The 24,817-nt window shown below is 47.4% G+C and overlaps 1 protein-coding gene across 4 annotated transcripts; it reads left to right on the top strand.

Moving 5' to 3' along the window:
• The first annotated feature begins 385 nt into the window (after positions 1-385).
• DAZAP1 (DAZ associated protein 1) lies at positions 386-24,817 on the top strand. Of its 4 annotated transcripts, none has more exons than XM_050986269.1 (12): positions 386-549; positions 6,191-6,231; positions 6,679-6,845; positions 7,105-7,170; positions 7,685-7,792; positions 10,062-10,110; positions 14,326-14,408; positions 17,634-17,787; positions 19,419-19,448; positions 19,880-20,020; positions 20,757-20,939; positions 23,830-24,817. In XM_050986269.1, exons 1-12 carry the CDS (start codon positions 518-520, stop codon positions 24,000-24,002), a joined length of 1,227 nt encoding a protein of 408 aa, XP_050842226.1. In that variant the 5' UTR covers positions 386-517; the 3' UTR covers positions 24,003-24,817. The 4 variants fall into 4 exon arrangements, with proteins under 4 accessions (XP_050842226.1, XP_050842225.1, XP_050842228.1 ...); XM_050986268.1 differs by having other exon boundaries at positions 7,682-7,792; XM_050986271.1 differs by lacking the exons at positions 386-549; positions 6,191-6,231; positions 6,679-6,845; positions 14,326-14,408 and having other exon boundaries at positions 7,130-7,170.

Genomic DNA, 24,817 nt, shown 5'->3' with positions numbered 1-24,817 from the left:
AGCAGCGGGACCCCGGGATGGGCAACGGGACCCCGGGGATGGGGAACAGGACCCCGGGATGGGCAGTGGGACCCCGGGGATGGGGAACAGGACCCCGGGATGGGCAGTGGGACCCCGGGATGGGGAATGGGACCCCGGGATGGGGAATGGGACCCCGGGATGGGCAATGGGACCCCGGGATGGGCAATGGGACCCCGGAGAGGCCCCGCCCACCACGCGCGCGGACTGCCCTTCCCGCCGGCCCCCGCGCGCGTGCGGCCACGCCCCTCTCTGCCCCTCCCAGGGCGCGGCCCCGGAGACCCCGTAGCGAGGGGCGGGTGCGCGCGCAGCGGCGGCGCTGAGGGAGCGCGAGCGCGCGGCGGGGGGGGGCCGGGCCGGGCCGGGGGCGGCGGGGGGGGAACCGGGACACGGGAACCGGGACACGGCCGGGAGCGCCCGCCCGCGGCCCCACGACCCGCCGCTGGCACCGCCGGCACCGGAGGGAAGAGCCGGGCGCGGCCCCGGAGGAGTCGCCGCCATGAACAGCGTGGGAGGCGCCGATGAGATCGGGTGAGAGGAAGGGGAGGGCAGCGCGCTGGGACGATGGTGCGAGGTTCGGTCACCTTTTCCCGCAACCTCAGGAGAGGGTCCCTCCGGAGCTCCCCCGGGCCGGGGGGCTGAGCGGGAACCGGTGGCGGGCCGGGGAGCGTTTAGGGGGAGCCGGTCCCAGACCCGGAGTGCTGAGGGGGGGGCCGGTCCCGCCATGTTGGGGCCGTGAGGGCGCACCCCCCCTCCCGTCACGTGACCAGCGCGCGCGCGGGGCTGCGGCAGGTGCGCGCGCCCAAGGTCACCCGCCCGCGGCGCTTCCCGCGCCCGCCCGCTCCGGATCCCCCCGCGTCCCACCTCTGCCCCTTCGTGTCCTCCTCTCCTGTCACCTGACGCGGGGCAGGGGGACAACACGCCGGTCGAGGGAGGGGATTGTCCCGCTCTGCTGGTGCGGCCTCACCTTGAGTCCTGCGTGCAGTTTTAGGCGCCACAGTATAAGAAAGATACTGAGGTGTTAGCGTGCAAAGGAGGGCAGCGGACATGGTGAAACGTCTGGAGGGGATGCCTTAGGAGGAGCGGCTGAGGTTACTTGGTGTGTTCAGCCTGGAGGAGTCTGAGGGGAGATCTCATCGCAGTCTAAAACTTCCTCGTGCGGGGAAGCAGAGGGTCAGCTCCGATCTCTACTCTCTGGCACCAGTGACAGAACTCGAGGGAACGGCTGGAACTGTGTCCGGGGAGGTTTAGGGTGGCTATCAGGGAAAGGTTTTTTCCCCCCAGAGAGTGCTGGGGCACTGCCCAGGCTCCCCAGAGAATGGTCCCGGCCCTAGGGCTGCTAGAACTCCAGGAGTGCTCGGACAGCGGTCCCAGGGACTGGGTAGGATTGTTTAAGAGTTTTGTGCAGGGCCAGAAATTGGTCTCGATAGTCCTTGAGGGTCTGTCCTGCGACTCTGTGACCCTGCTGGGGACCTTGTTCTGGTGACTCATCAGGGCCACCCCGAGAGCCTTGCGGTGGAGGAGGGGGAAGGTGGTGGGACAGAGGTGGCACCAGGAGCCTCCCCTCACTCTCTGTGTCCCCTGCAGGGCAGGGCTGCCCTCCCGAGCTCCCCTCTGCTGTCCTCTGCCCGGCATGTGTTCCAGGCTGGAAAATCCCGGTTTTAGGCGTTCCCGGGGTTTTGGGGCTTCAAACTGAAAACCTGACACTGGTCTGGTTCTTCTGAGGTGCTTTTACAATCATAGCAAGGCTTGGGTTGGAAGGGACCTTAGAGATCATCCAGTTGCACTCAGTATTATTCTGCTTGAGAGCTGTACCCTGGTGACATTGAAATTACCAGGCTGCAGGCTTGGGCATGGTAGAACTCAAAGTAGCAAAAACCAAATTTAAAAAAATCCTTGACTGGTTCTTCCAGTGCAGGTTTTGACACCGTATTTGCCCATCAGGACTGGTCACCGTGTTTGAAACTGGAAACATGAACCACTTTGTCCCATGCTGCTTGTGCTGCTTTGTAAGCTGCTTATTTACTGCATGCTCTTAATTTGTAAATCCTAAAAGTACAGGAGGCAGGATAAGTGATTGGAATATCACATTGGAATGGTTTGGGTTGGAAGGGACCTTAGAGGTGATCCAATTCCAGCAACATTATATGAGGCCTGTTTAAAAAGTGAATTTTGCTCTGAAAGTGTTTTTATTTGCTCCTGGGCTTTAGTCACTGTCTGGTGCCTTGTGAGAGACCTGATCAGGTCTGACTTCCCGAGCTGTAGGTGAGTGCCAGGCTCCAGGTTATTCCATGGAACACCAGCTCCCCTCCTGAGCAGGCTGGGCTGGCACAGAGTTTGTTCCCAGTCACAGGCTGTGATCCTTCAGAGCTGTAATCAGATTGGGAAGACCTGGGGGTTAATCAGAGAGGGAAATTTTCTTTATTCTCCTTCCCCAAAAGCGCTCAGAGGGAAGATGAGAGCATAGAACAAACTCAGCTGCTGCAGCCCTCAGAAGGAAGCTCTGGTTTAAAGCTGTTGTGAGAGGCAGGTCTGGATGGGAAGTTATGAATTCAGCTTCTTTTCTAGGCAGAGATTTTCAGAGAAAGTACCTAAGGAAGCTCTAAGCCTTGCAGGTGTGTTGGCATGGGTAGGGAGGGGCCTTGTGAGTGTTATTTATTATAATTAATTAATACTTATGGCTGCTTTGGATGAAGAAAGGTGCTGATCTTGATCCTTTTGTCCTGCAGCTAATGGGGACTGTGCTGAGGTGTTGATGAGAGCTATTAATCAAACCCCAGATTATTTATGTAGGCAAAGAGTTTGTGCTTTTGTTGAGTTTTGGTGGTTTTAAAATACCTATACATGCTTTTTTTACTAATCCTGAGTTGATTTGCTCCAGCAGCAAGTATGTTTATGGCAACAAAGAAGAAATTAGCAATGAAAATTCTTCCAGGAAGTAGTGAGGCAGAACACTTGGTTAAAACTTATTATACAGCTGCAACTTCTGAAGAGTCATTATCCCACTTTCTGCTCCCAAGGTGATCCCTGTGGGGAATTCTGCTGCTTCAGGGGTGTTGCACCTGTCAGGATCTCACTCTGGTGGTGGACAGACTCACCTGCCCAAAAGCCAGGCTGGTGGTTTGTGCTGTCACTGGCTGTGCTGGAGTGGCTTTGCATTCCAGCAGGGATGGACTGCAGTGTCCTCCAGCCTGTAAATTTGGAGCAGGTGTGAAGTGAAAACACTGAGGAACATGAGGGAGACTCAGCAGGGTCTGCAGCTTCTTCCCAAGAGGCAGCAGCACCTGTGCTCTCTGGGAGCAGGGGCAGAACCTGAGGCTGGAGCTGTGCCTGGGGAGGTTCAGGTTGGATATCAGGGCAAGGTTCTTCCCCCCAAGGGTGCTGGGCACTGCCCAGGCTCCCCAGGGAATGGTCACGGCCCCCTGAGCTCCAGGAGCGTTTGGAAACTGCTCTCAGGGCTGCACAGTGTGGAATTGTTCGGGTGTCTGTGCTGGACTCGGTGCTCGTGGATCCCTTCCAATTTAGGATATTATATCAATTTTATATGTTTCTATGAACTTAATAGCTGCCAGCCCATAAACTGTTAGGACCAAAAGTTTTCATGGAAGGAGTGTGGGCGAGACCTTGAGAAAGGGCTGGTGATGCAGCTGAGCGTGGGAGCAGGAGCACTCATACACCCATCGTGCCTCACAGCTGTCCTGTACCATACCACCTCTGGATTTTTGTGAACTTTGGCCCTGCTCAGTGTCCTCAAACCATGGAGGATCCCAAGGCAGAGGATTCCTGGCTTTTGGTATTCCACAGTGTATGTATAAACCAGGGCTGTGGATTTCCATACAGCTGCTGGAGCTGGCCTTGAGCTACCCAGCTTTGCTGTTTCAGTCCATGTAGGGTGACTACAAATAATTCATGGTGGAATTGGAAGGCTTCAGTGACCTCCCTCCCTGCAGACAGCTTGGTGTTCTCTCAGAACACAGCCGGTACTTTTGCAAGGATGTAAAGTCGATTAATCTTTTGTACCAAGCTGTCAGATTTAGTTAAAAACACCCCAAAACAAACCTCAGATGTGGTTGGTGAAGAGAATATAGTTAACACATATCAAAACTTTATTGTGAATATAGCAGTAGATCAGCTGGTTTTACTTTGCTATTAGGAAATTATAGTTACTTATTTTCCCTAAAAATAACGGCACAGCAGAGGGTATTGTGTCCTGTGTGTGGAGAGGGAAGGTGGTCAGGGGACAGGATGGTGGTGCCACCTTGGCCAAGCCTGGCTGGTCCCAGGCACGACCTGTTGCTGTGAACTGGCTGCTGTTGCGCAAGGTCCTGAGCCCGTGCCAGGAGCCAGAGCGCTGCCAGAGGGAGCTGGGGGCACTTTTCCAGTTCTTGAGGGAAACTTCGTCATGCCCAACGTGCCCACAGAAAACAGGCCTGCTCTGAGAGAGGGCAAGGCTGCAGGTCCTGCCCTGCTGCTCTCCGGGAGGGCTGGCACGTCCTTTAGCACGAGGATAATGCAGCAGAGGCAGCCGCTGCTGCTGTGACACTGAGGGCTGTCTTTGCCTCTCGTGTCACCAGCTCAGTTGTTTGCTGGCTGCTCAAGGAGACGCTTTGATCAGCGCTTAACAGTTGGTCTGTTTTTGTGAAAGACAAGACTCGTGTCACGTCTCAGCCTGTAACTTAGGAACAGAATTGGCCTCAATGGAACAAGGCTCGTAGGTGCTGTGTAGTATTGAATTTTGTCACTTTGGCTGGTGCAGAAGGGTCGTGACATGATGTCCTATCACAGAGAAGTGAATCAAAGTAGAAAGGGACAGGCTGGTTTTGTCAGTGAGCTGCCCTGCTCCACAGGAACTTCCAGTTGCAAGACTTTCACTTCCCTGGTAGTCCTAGTGCACCTGCAGCTCTTACTGGGGGTGACTGGGCTCTCCCTGCCATTACCTGCCCATGAAAAGAGCAGGTGAGAGGAAGTTCAGTTTTCTTATTTTTGTTAGGAGAAATTCCACTTTGCCCATGTAAGTGAGGATGCAGGAATCCCCTCCACCCTCAGCTGTACTCGGGTATGGGTGAAGGCAAGTAGGAGACAGAGCAAGAAGATGTTTTTTCTTTTTGAGGTCCAGTGGAGAACCAGAGGGCGTCCAAAAATAAACTGTCCCAGTGCTTGTCTGTGCAGAGTCATGGAGCCATTAACAGGAGAGTTTTTCACAGAATCACACAATCTCCTGAGCTGGAAGGGAAGCCCCGGGATCATCAAAGCCCTGCACAGACACCCCAACAATCCCATCCTGTTCCTGAGAGCAGTGTCCAAATGCTCCTGGAGCTCTGGCAGTCTTGGGGCCAGGACCGTTCCCTGGGGAGCCTGGGCAGTGCCCCAGCACTGTCTGGGGAAGAACCTTTCCTGATACTCCAGCTTGAACCTCCCCTGACACAGCTCCAGCTGTTCCCTGGGTCCTGCCTCTGCTCCCAGAGAGCAGAGGTTGGTGCTGCTCCAGAGGAGGAAGCTGCAGACAGCTGTGAGGGTATTTTTTTGGGTTGATTCTTGGTACTGACAAGGGCCAAGTGTTGAGGTGGCTCTAACCAGCCTTTAATTACTGAGTAAATGACTGCTGGAAGTTTTGGCACACCCAGGAGTTGATAAAAGAGCTGCAGAGCTGGCAGCCTGGCATGGAGCTCCTGTAGCTCCCACCCAGATCGTTGGGCATGCTGGGACAGGAAACCCTGCAGATTTGGGTGCTCTTTGCAGAGAAGAGTTGAATCAGTTTTAAAGAGTTTAGTTTGGGGTTTAGCCATGGCTTTCTCACCTGCTCATCACTATCTCGAAACTGGGCTGTACAATGGTTTCACAACTGCTGGATTAGTGCTGCTCTGTTATTTAGTACCTGCTGCACAGGTTTGACTTCTGTCTCAGGCCTGAGCCTGGCAGTTCTGCTTTTGCTTTCACCCCACGAGAAGGTGCTGGCAGCCAAGTGAATGTTTTGTGGTGAGTGAGGGAGGAGCAGAGAGCAGAGATGGAGGAAGGGTTTGGTTTCATCAGCGGCTTTGAGTATGCTGACAGCTTTGTGGGCCATGTTGGAGGTCCTGGTACCCCCAAACCTGTCCAGAAGAGCTGAGCTGTGCCTTAAATAAGGTGGAGCATCTGCTGTAGCCCCTAAACCTGCCCTGTGCTTTGTTTGCAGAAAGCTGTTCGTGGGTGGCCTGGACTGGAGCACGACACAAGGTGAGCAACGTGTGCTGCAGGCCTTGGGCCACAGCGAAAACCCAGCCAGGAGCTCTTAACAGACATTGCTGTGGGGAGGAGACTGGGCTGAGAGCCTCCTCCTCTGCTAATTAATAAAACTTCTGTAGAGACAGCTCAGCTATATGATTATATACATATTCCTTATATACATTAATACTTTTAGGTTTATATTGTTTGGTGCTGAAATTTTTGTCAGATCAACAGACAACCCTTTTTATAATCAATTTCCTACTGTTTTCCATTTCTATGAGTGGAAATAAACTGTTGTCTGCCATTTGTTTACAGGAAGTAAGATGTGATCATTTTCAAAAGATGAGTTTGAAGCTGTGTTCCATGTTTGCTGATCTGTTGTCTCATAATTGCAAACACAGTCTGGTGTTGTTAATATCTGGCTCCGTTTAATACTTGCTTTTTTTTCTTTGACAGAAACTCTTCGTAGCTACTTCTCCCAGTATGGAGAAGTTGTAGACTGTGTAATAATGAAAGACAAAACAACAAATCAATCTCGAGGATTTGGATTTGTCAAATTTAAAGATCCCAACTGTGTGGGAACAGTGCTGGCCAGCAGACCTCATACGTTAGATGGCCGAAATGTAAGTTGCTTTTGTGTTTTTTTTTTCCTTGCACCAGATTAAAAGATTTGCTTTAAATTCTGGCTCCTTATTTACAGAGTGTCAGAGTTAACCTGGTTGTTGGTTTAAATGATTTATTGTAAGGCAGCTCTTAACTCCAGGGCTTGTGTTGTTTGAGCTCTGAGGAGCTGCATGTCAGCAGGTCTAGGTTCAGCTGCCACAAATGTAACTTTTAGAGCAAAATTCTGCTGAAGTCTGACCAAAGTGGAACTTTTTCCAGATTGATCCAAAGCCATGCACACCTCGGGGGATGCAGCCGGAGCGGACACGGCCGAAGGAAGGATGGGTAAGGAAAGATCCCTGTGTATCCTCTGGAATTCCTTTGCATTATAGCCAGGTTTTAAAGGCAGAAGTCTGTATGCAGAACTTGAGTGTAATCTCATAAGTGTTTTTAATTTAGATTTCCAGGGGCAGGCTCTGTGCAGAGCAGTGTCAGTTTGGGTGTGGTGTTTCCTAAGCTCTTAGTGATGCTTTTAGTGGAGTTCTTCAGATTTGAGAGCAGTGTCTGGAGAGGCTGATGGTGTTCCAGCCCACTCCACACCCTGCAGCTTCACCAGATTTCAGTTTAGAATGAGTCAGTGGCCTCAGAACACAGGCCCTGGATTCCTGATCCTGTGAAGAACAGGGGACACTGAACCTCTGAGCTCAGAACGTGCTTCCCTTTCATGCCTGGGAGACTTCAAGGCTGGAGCTCTCCCCTCAGCCTGCCAGAGCCCATTGTTCATGGTTCAGTGTAAAATGATAGAAGCAGGCAACCTTATTGTTCTTCTGACTGAATTTTCTCCTCCTTGATTTAGCAGAAAGGATCCAGGAGCGATAACAATAAATCCAATAAAATTTTTGTTGGTGGGATTCCTCATAACTGTGGCGAGACAGAGCTCAGGGAATACTTCAAGAAGTTCGGAGTGGTGAGTCCTGGGGGGGAAGGTGTCTCCCCTCCCTGCTGCCTCCTCTCACATTTCCTCAGGCTGTCAAATTTGGGGGTAATTTGGACAAATTGCTGGAGGGGCACCTGAAGCATTTTGTGAGAAACTGTAGTGAGCATTCATCATCTGGAAATGTCCCTTGGCAGAACCTGCTGCTCATGTGGAATTTACTTTGCTGCTTCTGTCTCCTCATGTTTAAGTCTACCTGATGCATTATTCTGTCCCTTCTTCCAAAAACTCCTGAGGTGCCTTAAAAATGATTCTTTTTATTATTATTTCCACCCTCACCCCCCTTTCTCTTGATAACTTTCAGCTGGGCAATTAAAAATGTCTGCTGATTATTTTTTGGGAAGAGTGAGTCTCTCAATGGGCTGGATTTTAAGATCCTGGTGTTTGACTATGTGTACAGATAGGTTAAATTTGGGTCTCCTGCCATTGTTTGGGGAGCAGTAGCTGCTTTCAAACCATCTGGAATCTCAGTTCTGATGTCCCTAGAACCTCCATTCTGAGACAAAGTGCTCCTCATGCACCTTCTTTAATTCACTTTGTAACCTTGGACTGAAATGACTGTATCTTCTCTATTTTTTGAAATTTAGTTTTTATTTCGTTTCAATTCCCATTTATCCCAGCTCTCACTGCCCTCAAGGAAGTGGGGGCATATGATAAACTACTGAATTAAAAAATTCAGTTGTGAATAAGTTTGAGGAAGTTAAAGATTGTGTGAGATAAATTCAGGACTGTGCTGGTAAAAATGAACTTGACTGGCATTTAGTGTAGGTTTTGATACTTTTTTCCATTACCTTTTCCTGACATTTCTTAGTGGCAGCAAAGGATTTATTGAGAAATTAATTCTTAAGTTTATCAAGTTAAATCAGTGTTTAAAATTCCATTAAGATAATTCATTTAAAAACACAAAAAGCAACAGGTAACAACTGTTTCTTTAGCTTGAAAGGCTGCAGTAGACTAATAATAAAAACAGGGAGCACGTTCCACAGCTGTGGGATGTAGTTTCTAAAGGCTCTTCCTCACAGACTTGGCTTTCCAGCTGTGCCCTGGATGCTGGGGAGATACAGGGTATGTCCTGCAGGTGTAGAAGGCAACAGCCACAACTGTAAGTGCCCTTAAAAGTAAGTAGTAGCACTTTACTCATAGTATAGAAATCAGAAAATCTTCCTGGAGTTGTAACGAGTCCCTTTGGAGCAGTGGAGTCTCACAAATGTTTTGTGGCCACGAGAGCGAAGAGCCCAAGGCAGGCACTGATTTTCAGCCCTGGTAATTGCTGGGTCATTAAGGCCAGGGTGAAGAGGACCCAAATGGACCAGGGGAGGGACAAATGTGGCACTGATTGTCCCAGGGCACAATCCCCACGTGGATCCCCCAGCCCCAGCTGGGAGCATCCAGTACGATGTGCTCAAGTGAGTGCAGCAACTCAAACCCCAATGTTTCCTAGCTGTAAGTAAAGATAAAATTGTGTCAGACTTTCAACTCATTTTTACTCACGAGTAAAAATATCCTAAGATTGTCTTGAAGATGCAATTTTACAAAATCACACCCATTTTGTGACCACTACTCTGCATCTGAGAGGTTTCAGAGCAGTTCCCTTCAGCTGTTTTTTAATGTTGGTATAAACATTACACCTCAGGTTTTGTTTAAATTGTAGCTCACTGTGGTGCTCATTCTGAGAAGAATAATCCTGAAGCCTTTGAACAGCTTACAATTTCCATTTTTTCTTTTTTTAGGTTAAAATCACACTGATACTGCTCATCCAGAACTTAGAGGGGTTTTGTAAAGCTGTTTAAAGCATTGGTTTAACTGGTGCTCTGGGCCTCTCTGGTGCTCCAGTAATTCAATCAGAGGAGCCCTGCATGTTCCTAGAGCTGCCTGCAGCTCAAGCTGCTTTTCATGGCAAAAGTGAAAATGGTTAAAAATGGGGAAAATCATGTTTTAAAAAGCTACACTGATGAGTTGTTGGAAAACAAACCTTTGGGGTGTGTAATAGGCCGCAGAGTGGGTACAAACAGTGAAAAACCTGAATGTTAAATTAAAATGTCAAGTGTGATGAGACAATAGAGATGAGCTCAGGCTTTCTAAACTCCCAGGAAGAGCAATATTCCCTGTTTTTGTGCTGTTGCTGGGATGATGTCTGCACTTGGCTTGTGCTTTGTGGGTAGAGAGCAGGAACCAGCTGGTGGTGACTGTTCCAGCCCTCCCCTTGTAGCACAGGGAGTAGAATTTCCCTTCTCTCTTCCAGGTCACTGAAGTTGTAATGATCTATGACGCAGAGAAACAGAGGCCCCGAGGTAAAGGCTGATCTAGTTTGTCCTTGAAATTTCTTCATACTCTCCTATAGTCAGATGGCAAACTATTTCACACCATCAGAGAAGGTAGATTTTTTTTTTTTTCTCCTATGTTGCCTCAGGAAAAAGAATAATTCACTGGGCAAACATCACTTCAAGTCTAGACTCTTCATCTCCAGCTTCACTTGGGTCTGTGCATTTCAACTCAGATGTTTCATGCTCATTGATGGGTTGGGGTTTTTTTTATAGTTGAATGAAATTTGATTCTCGAGCCACTCCTGTGGCTTAAGGTACTTTTGAGGGGGGGAAAAATAATCCGATTTTCCTCCTGTTGCACATGAAAGGTACGTTGGGTCTGTAAGTGCATGTGGGGTGCTCCAGCCAGAGCACGAGACAGGACAGAATCCATCCATCACCTGCTTTTTGTTTTGCTTAAATGGCTTCACCTCAAATTAAAGAAAAACTCTTCTTAAAACAACCACAAAATAATTCTGAAATATCTATATGTATATTTTTAATTGGGATATACAATCCCTGTATACCAGATTGCTTTTTAAGAGGGGAGGGGAATAAAAAACTCCAAAAACCTGAAAGATTCACTAGATATTGAATCAAGCTGGGAACCTTTGGTCAAAATATGAAGCAATTCCATGTCACCCACGTCCCTTTGCATCCACCATTTGTTTGCCAAGGTAGAGGCAATATTTTGGCACGTGAAGCTTAGCTGTGCTCCCACCCTGTAGCATGTTGGACATGCTAGAGAATAGTTTGCCATCTGAACTTTTCATTTCTCTTCTGCCTCATTATTAAGAAATATATCCTTCACTTCATATTTATTAAGCTGTTAAGTCTTAGTTTTATTTTTAATTTAGACATACATCCTTAGTGACATATTTAAGTGTTTCATAGTAAAGTATGGTAATGTTAAGTAAGTTCTTTTTTTTGTTTCTTTTCTCTCTGTGAATTGTTTGACTGTGATTAACGATATCTCTTTAGATTTCTTCTCTCTAGGTGATAATTTATCACAGAGGTACAGGCCAGTTCCGCAGTCAGAGGAGGGACGGGCTTTGTCTTTTATTGGAGTGTAAACGAAGTTTCAATATATTTGTTTTTTTGTTTTCTTGCTTTAGCTATCCTAATCTTCTTCCAGCAGATACCTTTGATTTAAGCAGCACATAAATTCATCTGTTTCAATGCTTTAGAGCAGCTGGTTGTGGATAGAGGAGACAAAGGCACTGGCATTCGAATGTAATTTGGGGCTGAAGTTCTGAAATATTTCAGTAATTATTGTGTCATCTCTATCTTTGCAATATTTAATCCCAGCCTTGCAGCCTCTGTGCAAAAGGTACTTAAACATCATGCCTGGTCTGGATTAATCCTGTCTCAATTAATGGCTTCTCTGCTTCAAGCTCTACTAAAATCAACACAGGCAAAGGAGGGCTTGGGGTGCAAAGCACAAGTGCCAGGTGGGGGAAAGGTCTTGTCTCCACCCACAGAAAACTTCCTCCCCTAATTCATCAGACTTCTTAAGCACTTCTTGAATCCTCTCTGCCTTTTGTTTCTGTGCTGTTCCAGGCTTTTTTAGTGTGCTGACTAACACATCTCCCAAAATGGCCCTGGCAGTCCCTGGGGGGTGCTAGGAAAAATTCCTCAAGTTTGTATTGGGTACTCCTGGTTGTGCATCCCAGAACACATTTTCTCTTGCCTTCTCTCTGTGTTCTGTGTTCTCTTGCTGCTCTGTCCCCTTATCCTTTTAATGATTGTAGATAAAATTCCAGAGGCCAGTTTGGTGCCATCTCTCCTTAGACCCTTCTGAATTTTGCCTTTTCCCATTCACTTCACCACCCTTTCTGTGGAAGTGCCCATTGGTTTACTGCTAGGGGGAGGGAAAATGATCCCTGTTCTAATCCCTGTAACATCCATATACCTCCAGCCCCTCAGGAGGCACCAAATTCTCAGGTGATGTCCTTGAGGAGCTGACTGGGGTCAGGTATCCACATGATCTTTGCTTCCTCCCAGTCCTACCTGCTCCTGCCAGCTCTGCCTCATCCAAACTCTTCCCACAGCCCCAAGCACAGCAGCCATGTCACATCTCTGAAGGCACAAAGTGGCTTTGGTGCACTCTCAGCTTCTCCTGGTTCCAGCAGCTGGGAAGGGATTTCCAGGTTCTTGCTGTGTCTGTTCTCCTCCTCCCTTGGCTGCAGACCAGCTCTGTCACTCTGCTCTGTTCCTCTTGGATTCCTGCTGGATGCAGTTCATTTCTCCAGCCTTTAACAGAGTCCTGTCCTTCAAGAACTAAAGCTGCAGGTGCTGGGTTTCATCACTTCTGCTTAAAACTTCACCTTGGACTTTTGCTGTGTTACTCTGATTTCTGTACTCTTCTTTATCTTGTGCTGTCTGACCCTTTTAAATCCCCTTTTAAAATGTATTTATTGCTTTTCTCAATGACCTCTTGCCCTCCCTGTTCCACCCCTCCAACCCCATCCCACAATCTGTTCCCCTCCTTTAGCTTTGGAATCAAATTTAACAACAACCTTCACATCCAGATGGAATCCATTGTTTTTCTTCCCCATCTCTTTTTAGACAAAGGCTGGAATACTAAACGTGATTTAAATACAAACACTTTTCCTTTGGCTCCAACACTCGGATTTCTGGTTAACTCAGACAAATATATTGTGATGAAATGCTGCTCTCAGCTTCGAGGCTGCTTTCATCACAGCTCCACAAAACTTCGTTTATACTGCCAGTCTCTTGTGTGTGGGAAATGCCAAGTTTTTTCCTTTTTATTTTCAGTTTATTTTAGTGATGTCTTTTGCTCTTGTTGCTGACAGCAGAATTTGACCTGCTGGAATCTATTTTGGCCTGTATCTTTGTGTATTGTTATATATATATATATATATAAACTTTCTCTACACTAGGCCTCTTTGGGCTTACCCAACGCAGTTGGGTAAGCGTGGAGAGACATTCCTGTGCTAGATCTGTATTCTGTAACGCTTTAGAGCAAGATTTGGCTGCTGTCAGCACTAGCTGCAAAGCAAAACGCAAACCAAGGGGGAAATCTTGGGTTTCAGAAAAGCAGAACCGCATCCATGTTCCATAAACGCTTCCCACGCCGCACCTCGGGTTTCTTTTCTAATTTTTATTGCTCTCCCCCCTTTCCCCCCCTCTGTAGCTAATCCAGAGAATGGCACAATTCCTGTACTGCATGTGTCCCTCCCTGCCCTGGGTTGTCCCCACCAGCAGCCAGTGGGTGATGGCATGAAGCAGCCGCCTTGTCCTGGGCGATTAACCACTATTTTGCCACTCTCTCGGCTGTGTCAGCAGCTACAACCTACGTGCAGTGGTTCTCAGAGTGACCTCCAAAAGGGGAGCTTTGCCTCCTTTCCCAGAGTTTTCTCTCCAAGCATCAAAAGCTGCTGGATCCAGCTGAGCTGCCAGCAGCTGGGGCTGTGGTCAACTGGAAGGGAATGAGCCACCCATTGGGAAATTATGTGGATTTTCAAAAGGAAGCCAACAGGAAATACAAGAAATGAAACAGATTCAGGACGTGGCAGCAACACCACGTTCTGTGTGAGCAACACCTCACAGGGGGCTGCCTTGTTGGGAAGGAGTAACACCTGTTCCGTGCTTTTTCTCCAAGGTGTGGAAAACTTGAGAACCTCTGATGTAGGTTGTTAGTTTCTGAAGCTTCTCATTCATCCATGGAGTGGTAAAATTTCTCATGCTTTAACAGCTACATTTCAAAACTAACTTTTTTTCTATGGAAAATATTCCCTAACTGGAAGCTGGGCTAAGGGATTGGGAGGAAGTTGCTTTGCAGCTTTGGGGAACAGGGATTTATGATAGGTTTTCCTTGGGAAATTAGGCTGAATCAAAGGGAGGAGCAGCAAAGTTGCTTGACTTCAATCTGCTGTCCCACAAGTATTTTGATTTTAGCAGTTTTTTTCCATTTCCTGGTAGGTGGATGAGGAAATAAATCAAATTAAAAGCCGGTTAACGAGCTCAGTTCGAAGCTGCATGCGCGCAATCGAGACGAGGCACTAAAGCCTCTTCACAGGAAGTATCCATTGCAATTTCCTCAGAGTTTTTGCCAATTGAACACAAGTGTCGTTATCTGAAACCCCTGCTTGAACCCTTGGTCTGCCCCTAATACTGTTCATCATCCTGTTTTGTGTCACAACACCCTGCTACCTTGATTCACTCTTCGTCGTTGGCTAGGTTTTGGATTTATTACTTTCGAGGACGAACAATCAGTGGACCAGGCTGTCAACATGCATTTTCACGACATCATGGGCAAAAAAGTGTGTAGTTGTAGTTTTATTTTACCTTAAGAAAGAACCAAGTCTTGGGCAACGAGCGATTTCACTGGGGAATCCAACTTAATTGTTGATGGGAGAGCACAGCAGTCCAAATTCAAGGCTTTATCCATGGAGGTGGGGAAAGTCTGAGTTTGCTGGAGAAGGGCACTTAGGATGGGGGCAGCCTGGGGAAGGGAGGGCTTGGAAGCCTGAGGATTCAGGCTGTGGGCTCTGCTTGGGGTGAGGCCTTGTGTGTACAGACCTGGGGGCTGCTCTGGCTGAGCAGATGAGCTGGGATCGTCATCACTGGGGTGAACTGGTGCTCACTGCCTCTGCTTTGAGCTCTGCTGTGGTGCAAGGAGAGAAATCAGTGATTTCCAGCTGTTGGAAAAGCAGAATCCCAGTGAAATCCGAGTTCTTCAAGGCTTGGTTTAAGATACCACTCCTTCAGATGTGTACTTGATACTCAAATCTTGAGGTGGTGTCAGACGATGTGCTTTGTATAATCATAAACTTTAAAAGAAAAAGGGAGAAAAAAAAACATCCTGAAGGATTGGTTTTTTAAAAAATTGGGTCACTTACTGTGAAACTTTGATACCAACCCACGTACTCTATATAGTATTTAACCACAATGCAGTTAAGTGACCTCTGGTTGTTTCATCTTCATACTGTGTTGTCAGCAAACGGGGCTTGGATAGGCAGGAATTTTTTTAGGCTCCTTTGATGTTACTCAGCAAGGAACATACTTGTACCTGTGGAAGAAAAAAACCCAAAAAAACCCAAACCTAAATGCAAAATAAATTGTTGCAGGACACCCAAGTTTTAAAAGAGTAATTTGAAGAAAAATAAACCACAGGAAATTCTGGTAAATTTAAATCCTTGCACAGCTTTAAGGTATATCCAGATTTTAAACTAAATGTTAAAACTGCTAAACTTGAAGTGAGGGCATTCAGGGAGACACAGAAGATTGTCACATTCCTTAAATTATTGCATTGTGTGAGTCTTAAATTGTCTTTAAAGGCTTTTATGTGCTGATATTTCATAAGCTTTCCTTAGCTAGCAAGGGACATACTGTGCATATCAGTGGAGTTGGGGTTTATTTTGCAGTGTAATAATGCCTTCAATTCCTGTGAACTTCTTTTGGGCTGGGTGGTTTCCTGATAATGGGAACAAAGGAATGGACTTGTGGGATCCAGAACATCAGTTCTTGGTTCCTGGTGTGAGCAGGTGTGTAAGGATCACCTGTATCACCTCAATATTCCCTGATCTGCCCTTGGAATTGCCTTGAGCAAAGCCTAAAGTGGGAGCTGATGCCACAAAGCAGCAGATCCAAATGGGAACAAAGGATAAAGATCCACAAGGTGCTGGGAGAGGATGGAGAGCCCAGTGTGAGCCTGGATGTCACCTCATTGCTTTGCTGCTGGCACAGCCCTGGGACTTGGAGTTCACTGCATTCCCCAAACAAACCCAATTCCAAACTGAAATAATTGATTTTTGCCCTTCCCCCCGCCCCCCTTTCAGTGACAAAAGAAAAAAAAATCAGCATTCAGGGATTTTTAGCTCATATTAATAGAGTTGCCTCAGTTCTTGGGTAAGCTGGGCTCTAGGCAGGTGTGGAATTTGAACCTCCCTATTGCACAGGGAATTTTCAGTCCTCACTTTGGCAGTTCCCTGCTTCCAAGTGTGCACTGAAAAATTAATGGGATTCTTCCACAAGGATTAATGAGCTCCAGATCCCCTGCTCTCTCCTTCACTGCCTAATCATGCCTGCTTTAAAAATGGTATCTCTATCTTTTTGGTAATTAAAAAGGTATTGCTGAAATGAATCCATATGTTGTTGAAAGGAGGGGGAAAAAATTAAAATTGCAAGAAGGCCTCTGCTTTTGTAAGCAATAACCGAATTCCCTCAAGGCAAATGTGTTAAGACTCATTAATTTGAGTCCTTTGAAAAATTCCCTTGGTTCCTCTCTGGAAGGGCCTTGAGCTGACAGAGATTTGGTTACTGTCATGTCTCATGTCCTTGGGGCATTGGCAAGGGGGGCGTGGGGGGCTTTGTCCTTGCCTTGTGCCTGTTTCCTGTTTGTTCTCCAACATGAATGGCTTTTAAGACATGGCAGGAAGAATTCTGAATACTTTATTTTCCATACTACTCAGGCCCATTGATGATTGAGATTTATTTTCTTTGTACTCTGGCACCCATTAAAATTAATCATGAAATGAAAAAAAAAAAAGCTTCAGATTCAGCAAGTGCTGAGAGGGTTTCATTAAATCAGAACTGGATTTTTTTTTTTTTTTTTTGAGAGGTTTATGTTGAATGTGCAGCTTATTTTAAGTAGGTCAAATGCACTTATTCCATGGCTGGGAACACTAGGACATTTTATCTTGGAATGAAATAAGTTAAGCACTGTGGTTACTGATTTTTAAAACAGGAGGGGTTTTGTCACTGACTTAACACAGTATGAAGATTGCTTCTTATTGACTCAACTGTCCATTTTTATTACTTGCATGTTTGTTTACTTTTTTGTTAGATGTAATGTAAGATTCTCTTATCACATCCATTCCCTCTGACATTGTTTGAGTTAACTGAGATTCTTTAAGCGTTAGCCTGGGGAAGGTAAGTCATTATCTTCCATTAGACATTTAAATAAAATCTTAAGTTTAAAAAAAAAATACAACAATACAAAAAAAAATCTCAAAAAAATGTGTGTTTCTCAGGTATGAGCAGAGCTGAAATTGCAGTTAGTTGGGGTGGGTTAAACTGTCACTTCCAAATGGACCCCAAACATGTTTGGTTAAAGCATTAGTACCCTTTTTCAGAGCAGCCTCTTCACTCAAAATTCTGTTTTTTTAACTGAAAACATCATCTTCATATCTCCTGCCTTGAACATGAAATCAGTCTGTCATTAATGTCCAGGATTCTGCTGTTTTAAGTGCAGAGCTGCTGTAAGAGGGTACTGCTGTTTTAAGATTAAAGCCAACGAGACTGAAGCGATTTGTAGGATGCTTTTCTCGGAATCCCTCAACAGTAGGACTTGTAATGCCTTACCATCACCTACACTGTACCTGAGAAACATTGTAAATTACTGGCCTTAAGTTTTAATAATTAAGTACTTAGACATAAGTCATAAGATGCTAAGTGTAGTCTTAAGTGTACCTGCGGGTGTGTGTGAGGGGCCGGGGGGCGCGGGGCCCCCCCAGCCCCGCTGAGCGCTGCCTCTGTTTGTTTAGGTGGAGGTGAAACGCGCCGAGCCTCGGGATAGCAAGAGCCAAACTCCGGGGCCACCAGGGGCCAGCCAGTGGGGGAGCAGGATCATGCCAAGCGCTGCCAACGGCTGGGCAGGGCAGCCCCCTCCGACCTGGCAGCAGGGCTACGGCCCCCAAGGTACTGCCCGCCCTGGCCAGGGTACCACCCCTTCCCTGTCCGGCCTTTCCAGCTCGCTGCACTTCAGTTTTCTGGTCTAGATGTTATTCCCAGCTTTACCTCCCTGACAGCACTCCAAGGTACTGCCCAGGGTGCCAGCCTCTCCTTGTCCAGCCTTTCCAGCTCGCTGCACTTTGGTTTTCTGGTCTAGATGTTATTCCCAGCTTTATCTCCCTGATAGCACCCCAAGGTACTGCCCGCCCTGGCCAGGGTGCCACCCCTTCCCTGTCCAACCTTTCCAGCTCGCTGCACTTTGGTTTTCTGGTCTAGATGTTATTCCCAGCTTTATCTCCCTGATAGCACCCCCCATAGATTTCCACCTCCCATAGGTTTCCACCCCCCCAAGTCCTTTGTAAGGTTTTTTCACTGCTTTTCCCAAAAATCCGTTTCATTGGCAGAAGGCAGTGCCAGGCCTGGCACGTGTCCCAGGTGTGTCCCACCTGTTTCCTTTGGAGCTGCCTCTCCCCACATGGAATTCCCATGGGTTGGGGGAACTCAGAGAAGATGTTGGGAAGGCTCCAGGTGTGACTCCAGCTGTGGAGTGAGTTCTGCACAACACCCCAATGACAAATTTAGCTGAAAAATGTCTTTTCAAGGATGAGGCAGTTTCAAAGGAAGTTATCAGGAAAATCTGAAAGGAATGAGGGGGAAATGGATGGCCTTGCCTTTGAATTTTATTGCTTAATGTAGCTTGAGAAAGCACCAGGCAGCTCTGGTGCAGGGAGCACTCAGTGCACACCAGGAGCCCTGCGGGGCTCAGGAGCAGCCTGGGTTTGATGGCTGCAACTCCCCTGAGATTCCAGAGGCAGGATAAACATGCTGAGTTCATCCAAAGATAATTTTGATAACTTCTGGAGAAATGCAGAGGGATAATTGAGTTGCTGTGACTTGCTTGCTCTGAGAGATGAGAAATGTTCACCTGGGGGGGCTGCAGGGAGCGTGGCTGCTCCATCCCTGCTCCGATGGATGGAAGTGCAGCACAGGGATTGCTCATTTCCCCACGGTGCTGATTAACTTGAAAGCTGCAGCTGAGGGTTGACAGTGTGCACAGATGTGCTAATCTGCAAACTGAGAAACTCCCATTATTTTCCATGCAGTGATTAGTAGGGAAAATGATATCTGATCTCCTGGAAAGATTAGTGTCAGACACGAGCACATTTATCCTTCAATCTCAGCACTGCACAAGGGATGGGAAAGGCTTTTTTTATGCCTCAAAAAATGCAAAAATAATTCAGATAAACCTGGTATTAAATTAAGAATCCCTTGGATGTGTAGTCTGCTGGGGTTCTCCAGGGTTTTGTTCTCTGTAGTACTGTAGTTTCTTGCACTTGGTATGTGGCAGCTCTCGAATGCTCCATCTGATTTGGGTTTGGGAGCTGCTGTCTTTTCTAAGTGTCATTTGCTGAATGATTCAGACTCTTTCCAGAATTACACATTCAGAAATAGTCCCACAATGTTGCTTAGGCCATAAAAATAGCTCTGTAAGGGACATGGGGAGGATACCCAGTCTATCCCAGAGCCAAATCCTTCATCCCTGCTCCGGAGTGCGCAGCTTCACTGATGTCTAAGGCTCTTTTTTTGTTCTCTCCTAGGGATGTGGGTGCCAGCTGGACAGGCAATTGGTAAGTACATTATATGGGACCAATTCTGAAAGGAAAAAATCCTCCCAAGCACGGGTGCAGCTTCTTTGAGCATTCACAGTGATTTTTGGATTTCTGTAGGATTTAACCTACATTTAAAAGCTTGATTGAATTTGTCCTGGAAGAACAGAGGGGAAGGCAGTGGCTTCTTAGCAGCTCAGTAATGGGAGCTGACACACATCCTGCTGTTCCAGCCACATTAATTTGTTACCAAGGGATTACAAGCTAAACTACAATTATTTACAGTGGGGATACTTGGAGGACAAATATTTCCCAAAGTGACGATTCATAGAAGGTTGAACCTGCATTTGAAATCCACCCAACAGCCTTACCCCATCTAGAGGAAGCTGACTCCAGCAGCAGCTCCTTGATACTCATCTGCTTCAGTTTTTGGGTTTCTCTTTCTTTTCCAGGTGGATATGGACCCCCTCCTCCAGGCAGAGGAGCTCCTCCCCCACCACCACCATTTACCTCATACATAGTCTCCACACCTCCTGGGGGATTCCCACCTCCACAAGGATTTCCACAGGGCTATGGCACCCCTCCACCATTTAGTAAGTGATCCCCAGGAGCTGGAGCACATCCAGCTTTTCCTCATTGTTTGCTGGACTTGGATTTCCCCCTGTGTTTCACCTGTCCTTAATTATTTTTCCCAGATTACATATTCCGAGCTATAATTAATTTATAGCTTTTTTTTTTCTTGGATTATTTTATTCTTGGATGCAGTAATCATTTCTGTTCTCTAGTTTAAATCTGTGTTGCTAAATAAATTTAGATACATTGTGCACCTTTGTTAGGACATCAGAGAGAAAACTTAGAGCTCACTGCTGGTGACCTGGGCCAAACACAGGCAGAGTTTTTTGGAGGAGCTTAAGGAATTAAGGTCACAACTGGGACTGGAAATACAAATAGGATTTTAACACCCACCTCTCAGGCCACCATTTCAAAAGTCTGTCACAAGCCTGGTTTAAAGAAGGTGGAAAATAGTATCCAGTTATCACTTTTTCCTCCTAAAATCTTGGATAATATGGCCTCCTCCTCACTTCTCATGTCTGTAAGCACAGAGTTTGCTCCCCAGTTCTGCTTTATCCCTTTCTCTGTGCTCTGCCTTTCTCCCTCCTGTGCAAGGTGAGCTGCTGAGATCTTTGGGCCATGGGGGTGACCAAGGTGAATCTGTACAGCCACTGGTCACAAACACCTGGGGTGCAATAGCATCAAAAATGTTGGTTTTAAATTGTATCATCTCTAAACCAAGCAGGACATTGATGTTCACCTGTTCTGTCCTTCCAGGTTTTAGTTATGGTGCTCCACCTCCTCCACCTGACCAGTTTGCCCCCCCTGGAGTCCCCCCTCCACCTGCCACTCCGGGGGCAGCACCACTCGCTTTTCCTCCACCACCACCACCATCTCAGGCAACTCAGGACATGAGCAAACCCCCGACTGCTCAGCCAGAATTCCCTTATAGTCAGTTTGGTGAGTAACTGCTGCAATTCATCCCCTTTCCCTTTAGTACAGAGTGTTGGACACAGTTTGCTGCAGGCATTTCTCTGGGATGGGAATGCTCCCACCAGCTCAAGCCATCCTTAAATCATGCAGTGTTCTAGCCAGAGGGAATTTTCTTAGCTCTAAAGTGTTGCTTTTGTGCTGTAAAATAAGCTTCAGGGATTCGTGCACTGCCAGGATGAATTCCTGGTTTCCATTCTCCCCAAACTTACAGCTAAAACTTCCACTCCAAGAGCTTCACAGAGCTTATAGTGAACTTTTTTTTGTGTCTCCAGACCTTGGAGAACAGACTTAAAGAGTAAAAGCAGCATGGAGAGACAGGCAGTGCATGTGTAAGGATCCAAACCGGGGCCTTTTCCTCCCTTTTCTCATCCCTTCCCCATCTCTCTGGGGGTGCAGTTCTGTGCAAAGCTTTGTTGTGCTCTGTAGGTAGCTTTGAGGTAGTAGGCACTGAGCTAACAAGTTTTACAGCAGGCAGGCAGTGCTACAAAAAAACAAATTCTTTTTAAAACTGCTAGACAAGTGCCTGTGCTCCAGAGTAAAATTGCTGCTGCTGCTCCCTGAGGGAGCTCAGAGGGAATTCTCATTCTCATCTTGCTCCTCTCAGCCCTGTCTCTCAGCAGTGCTCTCCAAATATCTCTACAGAGATCTCTCCAAAGAGCTCTGTACTAGTGGTTTTTTTAAGGGATTGTAATTGGTCAGTTTTTACTTCTGAAGAGAATTTTGCATGCAACAGCCCATGGATTCAGGCTGTTCCCTGCTGGAACACGTTCTCCATGTGGTAGTGCTGCCTCAAGTTCCTGCAGAAACTGCTATGAGATGAAAACTTCACAACATTTATTTAAATAGATAATATTCAAAGTTCCAGCAATGTAAAGCAGCCTCTGAAGGAAGATGAGCCTTTGAGATGTGTTTGTGAAGCAGCATGTTCTTGTGTTGATGAGTTTGAAATGTTTTTTCATTTGTTTCTTCACAGCTGATTTCATGGATAGTTTTGTCTTTGTGACTCGAAAGTTTTTCTTCTTCTGCCAGAACTTGGCTCTTTGCAGACTCTTTTTGGAGTGGGTTGGACTCTTCTAAATAAAGCACAAATCCCTGCACAGCCAGTTACATCAGTGAGGAGCCAGAGTTTGGGAGGTGTTGGAAGTTTAGGAAGGATCTGATGGAGAAGGACTCTTCATCTGGAGCTGTGATCACAGGACAAGGGGAATGGCTTTGATCTGGAAAAGAATACATTTAGACTGGGTATTAGTAAAAACGTCCCCCTGTGAGGCTCTTGAGACCCTGGCATAGGTTTTCCAGAGAAGCTGTGGCTGCCCCATCCCTGGAAGTGTCCCTGATTTGCATATATTTACATAAACGTGTAAAGCTTGTGGACTTTAAAGAGCCACACAGTTCCCTAATGAGCATAAGGCAGTGCAAGGTTTATCCTGGGCAGTGTTTTAAATCCTTCAGTGTGTGCACCCAGGATGAGTGTCAGCACTAACACTCACCCTGCAAAATCAAATTCATTACATTAATTTAAAATAATTAAAAATTCATTATCTCCGTGCAGGGCACTCTTGAGGTTTGTCCTTGTAGTCCCCTCAGTTCTGACTCCAGACCTTTCAGGCCACACCCCAAAGCTTTGTCTGCACTCCCAAGGTCAGGCTGAGCAGGGAGGAGGAGCCTCAGGCAGGTCCTGGAACATTCCCTGGTGTTCCCTGCTGGGGCTGTTGGAGAGGGTGAGAGCCAGGGGCACGGCTCAGGTGTTGAGGTTTGTGTTGGGGCAGTGCAGCTGTTCCTGCTGGGTGAAACCCCACAGTGAGCTGTGCCAGGCCAGACTTTATCCTGGTGATCCATCCAGGCTCAGGTTGGGAGCCGCCAGACACTCAAACCACACAGCTGGCACAGCCCAGGGGAGCAGAGGGGCTGGAGCAGAGCCAGGTGTGGCACCCAGTGAGTCCTGAGTGGCTGTGCAGGTGTGTGCTGTGGGTTTCCCTCATCATAAACAACCTGAGCCCCGTGCTGAGCTGTGGTTTGCAGCACTGTGCAGGGAGAGCAACTCGAGGGTTGTGTTTTTCCACTCCCAGCCTCGCCCCTTGGCAAACAATCCCCTTGCAGTTTTGGGCGCCTGCTTATCTGTGTCTGAGCAAATGCCAGGAGGAGCATTTGCAGCTCCCAGAGCCTGAGCCTGCTGTGTTTTAGTGCTCATTAGTGCCAGCAAGTCCTTGAGGGACAGGCAGAGCTTGAAATTGAACTGCTGAAGATGTGCTAAGAGACTTTGTTGGGGATTAAGAGAGTTAAACCTGCTCTAAGCCTGCACAGAGAGAGGCAGCACTGCAGAAATGCTCTTGGTAATTAGGAGCCTTAATAGCATCTTTCAGAGCAGGGGCTGGCACTGATGCCAGGATTAAGAGTGATATTTAATTATGAGAATTTGAATTAAATTTCTCAATTTCTCAGTCATCTTAATTTACATGTAGTTGTAAATTTTGTGTTGGTAGCAGGGATTCCAGCCAGTCTTTTCTCTTGGAAAGGAAACCCCTGTTTTTCTCCCTGTCCCTAAATTCACTCTAGAGTGGCCTGTGGTGCAGGTTCCAACCCAAAATCAAACTGCTCCCAAGCACCCCAAAGCTGTGAGCAGATGGTTGAACTGCCAGCTTGGCTGGGATTACTCCAAACACAGCTCCCCCTTCCTGCTCACCTGTTCCCTTCTGCTTTTTGCCCATTTCCTCTGTGAGGAGGGAAAATCCCTGCAGGACCCCGGAGCTGCTGCTGCTCCTCCCAGGTGTTCTCCAGGATGTGTTCCTGGCAGGTGTGGGATTCACACCCGTGGCTGCTCCTGGAAGCTCATCCTGTGCCTTTCCCTTCTCCCCAGGGTATGGACAAGACTTGAGTGGGTTTGGACAAGGTTTCTCTGATCCCAGCCAGCAGCCCCCTCCCTACGGAGGCCCCTCGGTGCAGCCATCCAGCGGCCCCCCGGCCGGAGGCAGCGGCTTTGGCCGGGGACAGAACCACAACGTGCAAGGATTCCACCCCTACCGGCGCTAGCCTGGGCTGGCCATCAGGGAGTGAGTGCTGGCCACAGGGACCTCTGGGCCCAGCTGAAGCCCGGGATCCCAGACTTCTGAACTTGTGACAATCACATTACTTGATGGAAGAAAAACCTAACAACAGTTTTTTTTCGGGGGTGGGGGGCGGGGGTTGGGGGCAGATGGCTTCTGAAGGCAGAGCTGTGGGTGTTTGGACTGCAGTTTTTAAAGATTTTCCTTTCTCTAACCCATCAGCACAAATAAAGAAAATGTCACTGGTTCAAATTACAGGGTTTTAAAAATGTCTTCAGCTTTAATTCAAAACTTCAGGTTTCTTTTTTTTGAAATTATTTTTCCTGAGCCTTTGTTTTACCGTATATTGTAAACTTTTATGTTTAAAAGAAAAAAAAAATATATACATTTACAGATTGTGAAATTTTTAAGAGAAATTTTCTACTATGTATGCTGGCTTATTTTTTAATTTAAAACAGGGTTTCCGTGAGCGCTGTCGGAGGCGGGGGAAGAGCTGCAGCCCCTCCCTCCCTCCCTCCCCACGGCAGTGCTGGGGCGGAGGGTTCCGAAACTCTGGGAGTTGACAGAAACCTGCTGAGTGTATTTTGCTGTTTGTTCTGGGGGCGGAGCTGGGCCGGGGCGGGCGCAGGAGCTGCTCAGAGGCACGTGGGGAGCGCCGGCTCCGGCTCCACCTGCCTCCCCTCCCAAGGCCTCGGCCAGATGTGGATTTCCCTCAGGCAAAAAGGTTTTGGTGCGTTTGGCACTGAGTAGTGCCAAGCCCTGGTTTGAATAAAGACAAGAACCTTTGGATTAGAAACACCA

The sequence above is a fragment of the Serinus canaria genome, chromosome 28, assembly GCF_022539315.1.
Source record: "Serinus canaria isolate serCan28SL12 chromosome 28, serCan2020, whole genome shotgun sequence".
In the NCBI taxonomy this organism is placed as follows: domain Eukaryota; kingdom Metazoa; phylum Chordata; class Aves; order Passeriformes; family Fringillidae; genus Serinus; species Serinus canaria.
This window is presented reverse-complemented; position numbering and strand designations above follow the sequence as displayed.

What these genes read in the sequence shown, in the direction of transcription:
- DAZAP1 (XM_050986268.1), top strand. Translation starts at nt 518, where the DNA reads ATGAACAGCGTGGGAGGCGCCGATGAGATCGG. An exon ending in AGAGAAACAGAGGCCCCGAG is followed by an intron (nt 10,111 to 14,325) that starts GTAAAGGCTGAT and finishes GTCGTTGGCTAG; the next exon opens with GTTTTGGATTTATTACTTTC. An exon ending in GCAGGGCTACGGCCCCCAAG is followed by an intron (nt 17,788 to 19,418) that starts GTACTGCCCGCC and finishes GTTCTCTCCTAG; the next exon opens with GGATGTGGGTGCCAGCTGGA.